Below are 15,715 nucleotides of genomic sequence, written 5' to 3'. Positions count from 1 at the left end.
CTGCTACACGAGGGCGTTTGTCAAATTGGTGACCTGCTGGGGCAGGTGGTGCTCGCCATTTAGATTGGAAGAGTCTGGATAATGGGCGTCTCCATGTGTGGTGGAAGTATAATGAATTGCAGGTACAAAGCTTGAGCCCAAAGCGGGCATTCCTGTAGAAAAGTGGGGTGAAAATAACCCTGAGTCGATTGCGGGACCGATGGTTGAAATCTGGATCGCTGGAGATGGCCTCAGATTGGATAGGGATAGGGGCGACCATAGTGTTAACGTTTTACCCTACATGTGGCGGCATCCTATTGGCCAAGTGTTTTATGAAGAAATATTCTCAAAATATTAAATAAGAAACATTATCTTGAGATAATGGAGTAATTATCCCTAATTTATTTAAATTGGGATTACTTACTTGATTAGAGTCAATCTTCAATTGGGAATGTATTAAAGATAGGATTTGGGTAATTAATCTTTATCTTTAATGCTTTGACTTTTCCTTGGCAAGAGCAGGTAAGCTGTGGGCAATCGTTTTTAGCTATTAGGACATTTAGGGGTGTGAGCTGCGCATAGGAGCATCTAAAAGGCCTGCCCATTTATTGAGGGCAATCTTGTCTTTCTTGAGGAAAATTCCACATGTCGCCTCTAGAATTTTTAGAATTATTTTAGGCTCCACATTAATTTGTTATCAACTGTTCTTATTTTTAAAAGAGAAATTAAAAAAAAAAAGTCACACCATATGATGTAACAAATCACATTAGCTCGTCACATTATCATCTCATTTTTTCAAATCAACTCATTTAATCAAATTATTCCAGACTAATCCAATTTATTAAACCTTGTCGTGTTTAATTTGAAAATAAATTGAAATAGTATAAACAATGAAAAGTAAATATCATTTTGTAGTTGGATATGAAAAACAAGTTTCAAACAGTTTTTCATTTGCTTTTTCCTTTTGTCGAAATAAAAAAAAAATACATGCACATATGTTTAATCTACTTGTGCACTTACTTATGATCAATGCATATTTACCATACAAATATTATAATAGAAACCATCCGTTCTCTCTACTATTATCTAAAAATAATCTCTACAAAAAATTATTTAATTTAAAAAATATTTATTATGTGTCAAATAAATTGATAATTTTGAAAACAAGTAACATCAGAGTATTAAAAAATTAATTTTGTCCTCTCTCATCTTATCTCTTCTTTTTAATTTAGACGGTTTAAATTATTTTGAAGGTTTAAAGTTATCCCACATATTTTATGAGCTTATTTTATTAAATAAACAAATAAATAAAACTTACTAACAACTCCAACCCACCAGATCGAAAGGAAAGAAAGGGACGTGAGGGGAGAGGGTATTTGGAGGATATCTCACTCCTCTCTCTCTCTCGTACACAGAAGCTTAGCGTGTAGCTTCATCTGCCGTACTGCTACTGTGCTCCCCCCAAGAAAACATACAAAGAGTAATGGCAGACCACGGTATCACCTCCCCCCTCCTCTCTCCTCCACCTTCCGATCACCCCCACTTGATCCTCACCGTCCAAGACGAGACCGAGACCGATACCGATAGCCACCACAACGGCACCCACACTCATCAGAGCACCAGCGCCCACCACCACCACTCTCGCAACCCTTTTGCGTTTCTCGGGTCCGATGGGTTCACCGTGCCCGTTTCCACCACCGCCGACCCGTTTCGGAACCACACCCTGGAGATTACGGGTGTTTACGAGTGGTTAAAGATCGGAATTTGCCTGCCCGTCGCCCTGGCTCGGCTGGTGCTGTTTGGGGCGTCGTTGGTGATTGGGTTTTTGGCGACGAAATTGGCTCTTCAGGGGTGGAAGGATAAGAAGGACCCTATGCCGAGGTGGAGGTGCAGGATTATGTGGATCACTAGGGTCTGTACTCGATGCATTCTCTTCGCTTTTGGGTAAGTTTGATCTGAATTTTTGTTGGGTTTTTGTTTTTGTTTTTGTTTGTTATTCTGTTCTGGGTTGGTTAAGCTGTGTTTGGTTGCTGGGAAAGTGGAGGAATGGACTAGAAACTGGAATTTGGAATTTTTATTTTAATTGAGGTGAGGTAGTTAGTTTGAATGGAAATGGTCAGATGGAAGCTTAGGATTGTGAAATGTTTCTTGGGACCTGTTTCTGTTTGGATGCTGAAAAGTGAAAACTTGAGCAAGTAATGAACTTTGAGTTTTGGATATTTAATTGCTGCAATCAAAGTGAAGAGAATGGTTTTATTAGATTCAATTGAAAGGAAGGATAAGAAGTGTTGGAGTAAACTATTAGATTGTTTTGGAAAATTGAAAATACAAACTGGAGCGAAATGGTATCGGGTGTAATAAGTAATCGTGTGGCAGTTTATCTCTTTCATGTTATTGATGATTTTCATTTTAATCTCTGTTTCCTCGGAGTTTTAAAATTTTGATTTTTCCCTTTTGCACCTCTTGTTGCAGCTACCACTGGATAAGACGGAAAGGAAAACCAGCTCCTAGAGACATTGCTCCAATTGTCGTTTCAAACCATGTATCTTTTATTGAACCTATCTTCTATTTCTATGAATTATTCCCTACAATTGTGGCATCCGAATCCCATGATTCCATACCTTTTGTAGGGACGATCATCAGAGCAATGCAGGTAATTTCACAGTAATTGTGCACTTCATTTGCTAACAAACTTGTTTCAGTCTCTTTAGTTGGTGGAATTTATATTCGGTTTTCTTAGTTTGTCTTATCGTTTTACGTTATCAGGTGATATATGTTAATAGGTTTTCAGCATCATCAAGGAAGCAAGCTGTTAGTGAAATCAAGGTAGAAAGTTTCTGTTAGTTCTTGGTTATCCTTATTTGATTAGTAAGTTATAAACCCGTTTAGAATCATAGGTTGGCGACCATTGTCACTGCCAGTCGTTTGTTATAAAAGTAAGCACATATATGCTTCTGCTTTCCTTCTTATAATTATTAAGTTTATCTTTTTAATTATTTGGGTGCCCTTACCTTGAAACATCTCTCTTTCAACTGTAAATTGTTGCTTCCTTAAAACTATAATTGTATTTCTTGTGATGTGGTCTCTTGTATTTCTTGTGAGATTTTAGCCTGAATCACCATGTTAATATAAATAATAGATTAATTTAAACCAAATTAAACTTGCAAGCCCACAAATCAATTGTAGTAATATATGCAAATATGAGGTCGATCCCACAGAGATTGCTTTAACACCAATTTAACCGATTAATCACTCTAAACTTAATTAAACAAACAAAGGATAGACTGAGTTGAAAAATTGAGTAATTGATCAAGACTAAAATTGACGAGAAAAAGAAAATACAATTAATTAAAATAAACACATGGCACAAGAAAGTCTAAGGTTATGAATTCACCAATAACAATCCCATTTACTTTTCCTAGAGCCAACTATTATCCAATTACCATGCCAATTACTCAATTTTTCATAGATTGTAATACTTACATGCCCTTTTAGTCCAACTGCAGCTGGAATACACTTTACATCCCTTTTAGGTATTTATCTTCGTTTAATTAGTTGCATGTTGGATGTAACTGTGTGAACCCATACTACTTTAGGAGATAAAAAGTTAAGTGTTTTTTTCAATTTTATAAGCTATTTGATACAGAAATGTGCTTTCAAGGATCTGAATACAGAGAAAAGCTTCGTGTGGTAGATTTCCTCGAGTTCTTTTATTTCCCGAGGGAACCACAACCAACGGGAGATATCTCATTTCGTTTGAACTTGGTGCATTCATCCCTGGTTTCGCTATCCAACCAGTAGTTGTACGATATCCCCATGTACACTTTGACCAATCCTGGTAGGACACTTTTCCAATTTGAAACTTTCATTTGGTGCTGTCTTCAGTGGTATCTAATAATGTTTCATGTCTTTAGTGGTATCTAATAATGTTTCATGTGGAATGCTGTTCAGGGGGCACATTTCTTTGGCAAGGCTCATGTTTAGAATGTTCACACAGCTTCACAATTTCATGGAGGTAATCTCTTTCTCCTATTTGATTTTGGTTGATGCACTGTGTGGTGTTATAAGATTTTTGTATTGCATGGGCATTGATTTAGATAAATTGAATTGAGCAGGTAGAGTACCTTCCTGTTGTTTCACCCCTTGAGAACAAGAAAGAAAGTGCTATCTGTTTTTCGGAGAGGGTGAGAATTTTTGTTAAATTGATTTGCTGTCTGTTTTTCTTGAGCCATGAGTGTAGTTGTGCACTTTACATTTTCTGTTCTGCCATTGTTTTGTAGATTGTTAATAGAAGTTGACACGTATGAATATATGCAGACTAGTCATGCTATTGCAACTGCACTCAACGTTGTACAGACATCTCATTCTTATGGAGACTTAATGCTTCTCACGAAAGCATCTCAGTCAAAATTGAAACCAGTAAGCATCTTGGTTAATACTTCTTTAGAATTTGTTTTTGTTTGAAACCAACCTATCAACCTGAGACCAGCCAACCACATTCGTTTACCCTAGCCAAAGCCCAACAATTTAGCATTACAAGAGCTTCTATGTCTTAGATTTTGTTTAAAAAAATTTAAGAGCTATTCACAACCTATTTATATTGCACTAAATGTTTCTATATGTTCACAGGAGCGACCTTCGGTGTATATGGTTGAAATGGCAAGTGTAAAATCAGTAAGTCATTGCATATAATTGCTCTCTCTCTCTCTCTCTCTATATATATATATATGTGTGTGTGTGTGTGTGTGTGTGTGTGTGTGTGTGTGTGTGTATAATATTATGAACTGCAAGAGAATTTATAGTTGTGCATCCTGGTGTGTAGATTAACATATATAGTTTTAGATACTATAACTAATTTTTTATTTGTCCATAGGAGTGACATTCAGCTTATATGGTTGAAATAACTTCTATCTTCTTCTTAGAAAAAGTTACATTTGGAAATTAGTTTAATATTTTTCTTGCGCCTCATTTATTTCCTCTGAATACTCTATTCTAAAGTTGTGGATGATTTGCAAAATCAGCCATTAGTACTTATAGATCTGATCGAATATGCCCAATAAAAGCATTCAGCAAAACAAGGGCAAGGCTGTTGAAATGGTTTAAGATGACTATTTAATTCCTTGGTCATGACCGTGTTGCTTGTGTGCCTGTATTCTCAAGGCACTTGTCCTTTATTTACATACTGTAACATAATGATGCGGCTCGCGCTTGAAAACAGAATAATTTCATGAGTATACCAGAGTAGACAAGGACGAAAATGCCAATATTACCCTACTTATTTCATTGATTCAATGCATTGACAACTTATAGTGCTAACGTCTACCAGAGTGGCTATAGCTTCTTGAATACAGTCTAATGCGTCTACTTTTTGCATGGTATATGGTATTTCTATCTGCTGCCATTACAAGAGTGTCTAAGTTTTATACCCTTTATAACTTATTGCGCCCTTTGCTTTGGTTAACAATGTATTTGAATTTATGTCTTGTTTTTCAGTTACTCCATATAAGCAGCATGGAAGCTGTGGACTTTCTGGATAAGTTTCTTTCTATGAATCCAGACCCAAGGTATTCTTGAAACTATCATTACATTGAAGTTATCACCAAGTCTTATTTTTGGCGAGTGATGCTTGTCAACCATTATTATTATTGTCAATGCCGCAGTTGGTTATTTAAATTTAGTATCTGTCGTCTGAATTATGATTCATATATAATTCTGATGCCTCCACCTTGTTTCTTGTAAATATCTTCCCTCCTGCCATATGCTCTTAAGTTCTCAACATTTATGGTGGAAATTCTTGTTACTAGATAAATGTAATTAGTTGTGTTAAGATTGCTTGTTCAAGATGATACATTAAATGCTCTTAGAATGTCATGTTTTAATGGCAAATATCAGTCCTGCCAACCCAGAAAACCAAAAGGGTGCAGCCTTTCTCTTATTGTCTTTGACTCTTTGTCAGTCATACTAACACTAACTATTATGTGTATACTATTTGTGTTCATCCTGCTTCTAAATTGTATGCATTTTTACAATTTTTTTTTTTTCATTTTCATGTTTGTACAATGTCGTTCCTGAAGCTTGTCTTATCTTTGCAACTTCTATAGTTCACTTAGCAATGCTTAAAGCCTTGGACAATTTATTTAACATCATTTAGTGATTAGATTCTAGCTAATAATTTAGTTAAATACAGTGGCATTTGAAATGCTTAACTTACTAGTGCTTTGAATATATGCAAAACTTATGGCAAATGCAAGACCTGTAGGATTCTTATTGTTGTATCCTGCTTGCAGAGGTCATGTTCACTACCATGATTTCTTAAAGGTGCTAAGACTCAAGACTTGTAGCTTTTCCGAAGAGGTCAGTTACCATTATCTTTTGCCAAACAATTTCTGTCGTCTCTTGGTTTGCAGCTTTTGTGAACTCAATGCTAAGATTTAGAGTTTAGACAGTTTATAAGATATGTTCTTGCTTTTCTGATATGAACTTTGGTATATAAGAGATTCACATCAGAATCGTGTGTGTACATGTATGGGAGTTAGAATAGTGAGTTGGTAAACGTAACATGAATTGATGCTTCAAAGCACCCAATTCAAAGACGGTTGCATGGCTTTTGATACCATTCTGTTGGTCACCTGGACCTGGTGAAGTTACTTTTTTTTGTCTATATCCCGGAATCCGGATGATTGTTTGCTCCAAGTGTTTGTCCTCTTGTGGACTTCAGTAGCGTACATTACAACTAGCTTAGTGGTTAGTGTGTTTGCATGGTGTCTACATCTTTAATGACATGGGAACACGTATCCTTTTGCAGGGTTACACAAGGTCTTAATTATGGGCAGGGTACACAGTTTTAAATATGCGGAGAATGCATGATAACCATTCTGGTCTTTTTAATTTTTTGACCGTTGTCTTTTCCTTATATTAACTATCATGATTGTGTTCTGTTTCTGAATGTGTAAAGTATACTATATTACATATGATTGAGCATTACAGCATGTCAATTGGTTTCTTGAATGTATTTAACTTTCAATTTTCCATGTCATTCTCATGGAAACATTTTGGATCACAGATATGTGCATTTATGGATGTGGAGAAAAGTGGAGTAATAACGTTTAAGCAGGTAATCGAACACTCCCAACCTCTCTCTAGAAATCCACGAAGTTGCATTAGATAGATCAATGCATGTTGACACTTGCAGGCAGATTCGACTATCATAATAGCTTTGCATATTTCATATTTGGTTAGATACCAAATAATTTAGTTTCACAACTGGAATAACTTTTTGCTCATGCAAATATGGGAATTGGGCATAGATGAAATTGTTTGTGCATCTGAGTTGGTTTTGGTTTATCTTTTGTACATGCTAATGTCATGATACCAAGTAGCACATAATTGTATCACTCTGTCGCTTTCAGTTCTTATTTGGATCAGCGCATGTCGTGAAGCAGCCATTGTTCCATAGAGCCTGTGAATTCGCCTTTTCGGAATGCATTTCTGGGGAGAGTGACCATGTTTCAGAACAAAAAGTATGCTGCTTGCACTGATTTTCCTGCTTTTGCTCTTTTCAAGTCCCCACGTATCATTTTTATGATGAATTGACTCGTGATTCCTTGTTTCTTAATTGCTTCTGATTCTGAATCAGTTTGGAGAGTCCATCAGACCTGCAATCCCGGATTTGAACGAGGATGAGGTGATGGCATACCCTTTTAGGCTAGGATTTTTCAACATTGCCTGCACATAATGGAGCAAGAAAGCATAGCAGAGATATTACCAATTGCAAGATGACTAATGTGTAATAAATTGCTTGCAGGTCCGTGAACTGTTCAATCTATTTGATTCTGATAATGACGGAAGAATCAGCAAGGAAGATTTTTTGACGTGCCTAAGAAAAAACCCACTACTGATTGCGCTTTTCTCGCCTTGTTTGCATAACAAAGACATTTCAGAAGATGGTAATAGGTTGGTGGAGGAGATTGTGTAGTGGATGAGGTTCTCTTTAGGGTTTGTGGAGATTTTATGCAGCATTTGTAACCTTTGATAGTCTGGTATTATTTTGGGTGGATAAGGGAGCGGAGAGAGGCCGAGCTTCGGGTTTTGCTGAAGTACAGTGGATGGAGGGAGGAGGGGTGGGGGGGCTTAATATTTTTGCCTTGCTCCCTAAAACTGGTCATGTCATACCAGAGTTTTGATTTAATTGCTTTTTCTTCTTCTGTAAGTTTATGTAATCATCGTTTTTATCTTAGTACTCGCTTTATAACTTCATGTCTGTTGGATGGAACAAATTAAAAGAAAAGAAAATTAAGTACCAGGATTGATTTTTTAGTGTAAAAATATGGCCACTCGAATATAGATATATGGTAGCTAATTTATGCGATTTCTTCTCTCAATTCCGGAATATCCTCCTTTCGCCAAACCCTCAAACCCAATGTCACTCCTCCTTCCGTCAAACCCTCAGACAATTTCAAAAATCAAGAAATTGGAAATCACGCGAGAATCAATTTTACCCCTGATTATTCTCTATGGCCTCTTTGAGATCGATCTCTCCTCTCAGTCTATAAAAACCTTATGATTTCATTGTTGTTCTCTACGCCGCTGCATCCCAAAACCCTAATATCTCAGTTGCTTTTAGGTGATGATTTTAGTTGTTCAGTCAAATTTTCATGTCCGACTATTTTGAAATTCTAACACGATTGTCTCTTTTTGGTGCACTTTTCTGGGGCTTTGTATTCCCTGGTGGATAAGCTTTGGGAACTTGTGGTGAGAGATGCTGCTTGACTTTTGGTGAGTTTTAATTTGAGTATTGATAATAAATTAATTGGAATATTAGACTGTGGCTTTCTATGTCGCTATCTATTTAAGTAGTTAGGATTGTAAATTTTCTTAGTCAACAAAAAGAAAAAGGCAACTCAAGCTCTTTATGTCCTCCCAATTTGTGCTTTTGAAATCATTTTCATATAGGAAGCAGTATTGGCTGCTTCTCTTTGTGTTCTTATCATGCATGTTTCAAAACGGAAAGAAGGCTTTGTTTTTCTTCTTTTTGTTGATTTTATCTAATTATAATGATGCTTTGATAAATTTAAATTAACAATATACTGATTACTATTGAATGAAATTTCAATTGTGAAATTTGCAGAATGTTTCTAAGTGTAAATTCATGTATTATATATCGCTTTTGGTAATTTCCAGAATATTTTGATATCTAATAGACTAATACTAATGTATTGAATCAATACTGCACATTCAAATTATATGCATGTTAGAGTGCTTTTTTTTTTCCTTTGTTTTTTTTCATTTGTTTTCTATTTATTTATTTGACATTCATATTGTATTTTCTTTTGTCATATTGAGTGAGCTTTTTGGAATACAATGGCTGCGAGAGATATGTTTGTTGAAGCTACTAAAAAAGTAAGTTCTCAAATTTGGACCAACGCTAATGCTTCGTCAGTGCCACCTCCTTCACTTGTGGATAGTGTTGAGAAGAAAAAAGTGTGGTGAATCTTTTAATCCCATTGACCCTAGAGCTACTTGCAACTACTGTAAGAAGAGTTATGCTTGTGATACGAAGAAGTGTGGGACCTCTAGTTTGTGGAACCATTTGTCTAATCAGGTAAAAGGTATCCTGATGTGAGAATTATACGCACACAAATTAAACCTCTTTTTATCAATTGTAGTGAAGAATGTAAGTAGGGATCGTTCTTAACCGGGGATTAGGAGGGATTGCAAAATCACTTGGAAACTGACTCAAAAACGTAAAATAAAGTTTAAAACACTAAACTAGACTCAAAGAATGCAAAACTAAACAATAAAACACTAAAACAAACCAAAGGACTCAAAACAGCCCCAAAACACTCAAAACTGCCTTAAAAACACAATCTGGACAGTTTTTAGCACTTTGGTGAATTTGGACGAATTTGTGTAATAAATTGAATCAAAACACTTATAAACACAAACTAAGACACTTTCTAACTAAATTGGACACTAAAGTAAAGGGGGAATGAGGTTTTGACGAAATTAAACTAAATGCACAGATTGTAATAAAGGGCAGATTCTAAATATGAATTTGATGAAAATATGGATGATGGAATAGCTAAGGGGTTCATCTCCACACATGCCATACTTGCACACAAAACGATTTCTAATTGCTTTTCAATAACCCATGAATTCTCAACGCCCCAGATTAACCGTGAATTGCACTAATTAACCCTCAGATTTTCCTAACATTATTGAATTGGATGATTGCATACGACAACCCAAAACATTCCCCACAAGTCCCCTACATGATTGCATAATAGAGAAACAAGCAAGAATCATTAAGTTCTATGGAAACCATAAGCATTGACGAAGCACTTGTTACTATGATTGCATGAAACTTATGCCAAGAATTTACTTAACGCAATTGAGATCATCAACTTTTACTACTTGTGAATATAAGTTTGTAACGATTAGGTGAAACTTCCTTATATCCTACCATTAGATTTACGCATGATAATTAAGCGTGCACTCTCAACCAACACACACAAATCAGTTTAATTCAAATAGATAAGTAAATTGAATTCACAACTTATGAAACGCAATTAGAGGTAATCAAATCATATAGCAAGCATGATCATGGTTTCGAATCTTCCCCTAGCTAAAGGGGGGTTTAGTTCCTCATACGTACAAGACAAAGATAAGTAAATTTAACCATTGAAATCAAGGAGAGGAAAACACCTAAAAATTCCAACAACTTAAACTTGAATTGTATGAACGTTTAAGCCCTCTTCTCCTCCTCTTTGTTGCGGCACAAGGGTTTGTTGTGAGTTTTGAGGGTTATGGATGGTGTAGAATGATGTGTTTAGGATAGGGATGGATGTAGGGGATTTCAAGGCTTATTTTTGGGCAGAAAATATGAAAAATGGTGAAGTATGGATGTGTTATAGAGAGGGGATGAATTTCTGGCGTGAATGGTGAATGAATGAATGATTCCTCCTTTTGTGGCTGCAATGGATGTTTATTTATAGGTGGATGAATGATTAAAGAGGGAATATGACAGCTAGGTTGGTTGGTGGCTGCCATCATGAAGAGTGCATGGATGTGGCTGAATGGGTTAAAGAGGGAATGATGATGGGAGAGCATGTAGGTGACAGCTAGGTTGGTTGGTGGCTGCAATGGAGGTGTGGAATGATGATGGGAGAGCATGTGAGTGAATTATGAAGAGTGAATGCATGTAGGGTGCTGCTATGGTGGGAAATATTGGGCAGAAAATATCCTAAGGCTTTATTACTTAGTTTAGGAAAGGATGTAACTCCAAATCCTCCTTTAGGTCTTCAATTTCGTCCATTCCTTTTGCTCCAAGCATATGCTATCCATTCCAAGCCCAATTTTGATCCAAAATGCATCCTTTTGCATACTTTGCCCTTAAATCCTGAAAATACATAAAACTAGCTTAAAAGACTACTTTACTAAGGAAAAACACTTTAAATGCACAAGACAAGCTAAACTAAGGTGCATAAATATGCTCCTATCAAATTCCCCCACACTTAGCTTTTGCTAGTCCTCGAGCAAAACAAAACGATAACAAACAAACAAAACAACACTAAACAAGTAAAACACAACCTAAACCTTCCAACAATCGTCTTAGGGATTTCCAATGCACATGACATGTTAAAAATCATTATTCCCACAGATTTTAGCCATCTTGACACTCGAGCACAGGCTTAATCATAGTCATTACTTATTAGTTCACAAATAACCACTTAAAACGATGTTTTGAATGTAGTAACATGCCTTAGAGAATTTGCTCAATTCCTTACAAGATATGCACTCAATTTTCACTCAGATTTTCTAACTACACACCTTAATCTAGTTATATGTGAGAAGATTAATGAAAACGAGCACTCACATATATATATCACAAAGAAAGCAATTTCTGGAGTTAATAAGCATGTTTAGATATGATCTCATGACTGGAATGCTACTACTTAGACACGAGAACCAGTGACACCATATGCTCATGCCAAATTCAAACTCTACAAATTGAAATGCACAACACTCAAGATAAAAGTCAAGGGTTGTAATGGGGCTTGGGGTGTTTGGCTAACAAAGAAGGGATATGGAAAACAAAGGTTCTTAAAGAAATAGTGAGCAAAGCATTCGAATCAACTTAGAATTCACTTTTGAATGAAAACTCAACTTTTGAACAAAAAGGGAAAATTTAGACAATTTAGGGCCAGATTTGGTGTTTTGGACCCTTTCTTCAACATTCAACACTTAATCACTCATTTTTTTTTTCTTTTCTTTTCTTTTGAAACTCAAAACATACATATAGACTTAAGAACAAGCATTCCCTCCCCCACACTCATTTTCTTGCATAATGTAACTCAAAAGGAATTCATTTAAGTCATGCTCACTATCTTTTAAGAACAAGGGTGTGGACTGTCTTAAATTAGGCTAGGTGAGGATAATGTGGGTTAACAAGGAATAAAGGCTTAACAAGGCTCAACGGGGTTAACTTAAACAAATAATAAAGTAGGATACACGGCAATTTGGCTTTGGTGGTGGTCACTACACAACTTCTTCTTGAATATGTGTTATGCAAATCAATAACATGCTTTGAATGAAATGGGCATGAGTTCTAGCATTTGGAACTTATATGATGAAACGCCTTCTAAGTAGTAACCGAGCAAAGAATAATGAGATCATGCAACGAGTTTGAAAACAAGAATCACAGATTAATACTCTCCAAAGAATGTTTAAAGCTCAAGTCTCCCAGGGTTGTAATGTTTGTTTGAGTTCCTTCCTTCAAGCATGTTACAAAAACTAATTTTTCTTTTAGGATTGCATGTGAAGTCATACATTATAACCATAACCAAGCATATACCAAGAGTAAATCAAACTTTTCTTCATGTTTATAACTCTTTTTAACAGTCATGCAATTAAAAACCAAATCCTCATCATTGCGTTGGAAGGTACCCTAAGACACAAACACACAAAAACGACTCAAAACACTCTTTTCAGGCTTTTCAAAACATGTTTTTCAAATTTTTATGTGATTTTCGGAGTTATTAAACAAAACACACTAAAACACTCCAAATCAGCTTAAAAACATTTTAAAACAGCAAGGAACAACACTTGAAGTTATGGGTGATAAAATCCAACGAATTTGCATCAACATACTTAGTTACCCCCCCCCCCCCCCCACACTTCAATCAAACATTGTCCTCAATGTTTTAAGCCTAAATTCACACCAAACAAAAGTAAACACATAAACAGCAACTAAACATACTAAACATGGCAGAATGTAACTAAATAAGAGAAGAGTTTAGGGACGCAAATCTGGTTATGGAGTGTAAATTCCATCTTCTCCTTGGTGATTGCATTAAGGCTTGATCTTTAGTTTGACTGGAAGATTTTCTGGTTTCTTCCAATCGTTGATTTTCCACAGGCTACTCTTGAACTGGGCTGGAGGATTCTGACACATGGCAGGCAAGCACGAGGTGGAGGTGATGACTTGTTTCTTTGTTCAATCTTTCCAATTCGTATTGAAGAGGGTTAGAGGATAACTCAGCATATGCAGTTGTTGCGTTTGCTGACTATCCACAAGATTGATGTTTCCTTGTCACTCGTCTTAGCTGTTCTCCAAGCAGATGTGGTCCCTTCTCTGGAAGTGTATCAACCGTTGAAGATGACTACTCGAGAGCAACGCTAGGTAAGCAACCAGGGAATAGATTCCAGGTAGTCCGCTCCAGATCGGAAGACTGACTCCAAGTGCCGGCTAATTGCTCTTTTCACTTTGTCATGCGAGTAATAACAAGGACAAAGGAAAAGACAGGGAAAGAGCATGACATGAGATACCTATGCTTTCACCCTTGATGATATGAGATACTTTTGCTTTTGAAGAAGCAGCGAATGAATCAGCACATATATTTGTTGCGCTTGTCTCCACATGCTTCGATCCACCGTTTTCTCTTGCCTCATCTATACTCTAGGCATCTGGTATCTTCTTTGGGGGTACATCAATGGTTGAATATGTGTTCTCAAGAAAAGAAGAAAACTGAGCATGTTGAGAGGTTTGGTTGCAGCTACATTCTCGGCCGAGAAGAAAAGTCATGCGTTTTTGGGTGTATGCCTTGCCATGAATGTTGATGTATATAGGAATTGTAATGGCAAGTAGTAGTGCGGATGCGGCAATGACCTCCACGCGTCTTCAACTTTGTCAGAGATCTTTTGACAAAGTTGCACGCGTGATCTGAAAAGCCGGCATTTCGGCTTTGTCACCCACGCTTGTCGGTAAAAGTGTGTAGCTGTATTCTCGGCCTCCACGCGTCTTCAACTTTGTCAGAGATCTTTTGACAAAGTTGCACACTTTATCTGAAAAACCGGGATTGCGTCTGAAGAGTTGGCGAACTTTACGCAGGAAAATCCGACTTTGAAGAGTGGTGTCTCTTCAATTTGAATTGGTGGTTGTGTCGTCTCTCCCTTTATAGAGGTGATCGATCACCTCTAACATGCACACTTTGAAGATTGCCCATCCGTGAAAATCGTCTCCGGCCCTTTTAGATTTTACTCCATCCAACCCTTCTCTTTTAACATTTTTGAAAATGGCTAACCCATCTAACCTTTGCTTAGATTTGAGTCTCAGCAGTGATCCGGTTGTGCCGCGTCAAGGTAATGTATGGTGCCTGTCTTTCTTATCTCCTAATGGCCCTCTTACAGGTGAAGACTCTGTGATGACGGATGCAACAACAGCTATGATAGTAGCTAGGAACCTCCTCACTCCTAAAGACAGTAGGCTGCTTTCAGGACGGTCCGATGATTTGGCCGTTCAAGAGTCCCTAGCTCTCAGTGTTCAGTGTGCGAGCTCTGTTTCCAACATGGGCCAACGCCTACTTGCTCGATCCCGTCAAGTTGAATCATTGATGGCGGAGGTGGAAAATCTTAAACAAGAGATCAAACAGCTTAAGTACGAGAATAGAAGTTTGCACGTGCTTGCCAATAATTATTCGACAAGCATGAAGAGGAAGCTTGATGAGCTGCAAGAATCTGAAGGTTGAATTCAAAGTGACCGTCAAAGGCTTGCGGCTTTCTTCTAGAGGCACATCTTTCCTGCGTCATCTAGCGTTCCACCAAGTATTGGGGCCTCGAATGATCTATCTTTGATGCCTCCTGCTCCGATGCCTCCCGCTCCGAGAGTTTTGCCACGTAGTGGGGCTTCACGTAAACAACCTTTGTGAAGGCTCCATCTTTCTCTTTCTTTGTTAGATACAATTTTTTTTTTCGCACTTGTAATTTCTCGAAAATCAATGAACATGCTTTGTTTTATTCAGTGTATTGGGTTGCCTCCCAAGTAGCGCTTTCTTTTACGTCTTGCAGTCGGACGAGACCTTCTTAGGCTCAATTGGAACCCACGGCATGGAATATATCTTTGAATGGAAGGTGATACTTGAATTGATCCGGTAAAGGTTTAAATTCAAGATTGGGTGCCTGAATCATCAACAACCTGTTAGTATAAAAGGAAATTGAAATTCGGGGAAGTGGCTTACATGTGTGCTCCGACATAAACTCAAGAATAAACACCCCTTCGAAAGTTGTAGGACTAGAAAATTCAGCTAGATTTGGTGTTTTGAGAGTTATGACCTGTCCTGTGTCATAAGATCCAATTTCTTTGCGAATTGTTGTCTCAAGTATATCATCTTTGATGAATTCTAGACATTCCCGAGTAACATCTTGCTCTTGATTCTTTGGAAAGGATTCGAAGATGCCT

The 15,715-nt window shown here is 37.1% G+C and overlaps 1 protein-coding gene across 1 annotated transcript; it reads left to right on the top strand.

Annotated features, from left to right (window-relative positions):
• Nucleotides 1–1,327: 1,327 nt before the first annotated feature.
• Nucleotides 1,328–8,281, top strand: LOC103964660 (lysophospholipid acyltransferase LPEAT2). The gene is made up of 14 exons (XM_048575586.1): nt 1,328–1,923; nt 2,452–2,632; nt 2,746–2,805; nt 3,654–3,817; nt 3,931–3,994; nt 4,095–4,163; nt 4,297–4,398; nt 4,609–4,653; nt 5,473–5,543; nt 6,267–6,333; nt 7,043–7,093; nt 7,389–7,499; nt 7,616–7,663; nt 7,784–8,281. Exons 1-14 carry the CDS (start codon nt 1,463–1,465, stop codon nt 7,952–7,954), a joined length of 1,665 nt encoding a protein of 554 aa, XP_048431543.1. The 5' UTR covers nt 1,328–1,462; the 3' UTR covers nt 7,955–8,281.
• The last annotated feature ends 7,434 nt before the right edge of the window (nt 8,282–15,715 follow it).

This window comes from the organism of the source record quoted next, unplaced genomic scaffold, assembly GCF_019419815.1.
Source record: "Pyrus x bretschneideri cultivar Hongxiangsu unplaced genomic scaffold, Pyrus_bretschneideri_v1 Contig8, whole genome shotgun sequence".
NCBI lineage: Eukaryota > Viridiplantae > Streptophyta > Magnoliopsida > Rosales > Rosaceae > Pyrus > Pyrus x bretschneideri.
The sequence above is the reverse complement of the archived record's forward strand: the minus strand, read 5'-3'. Positions and strand labels throughout refer to the sequence as shown.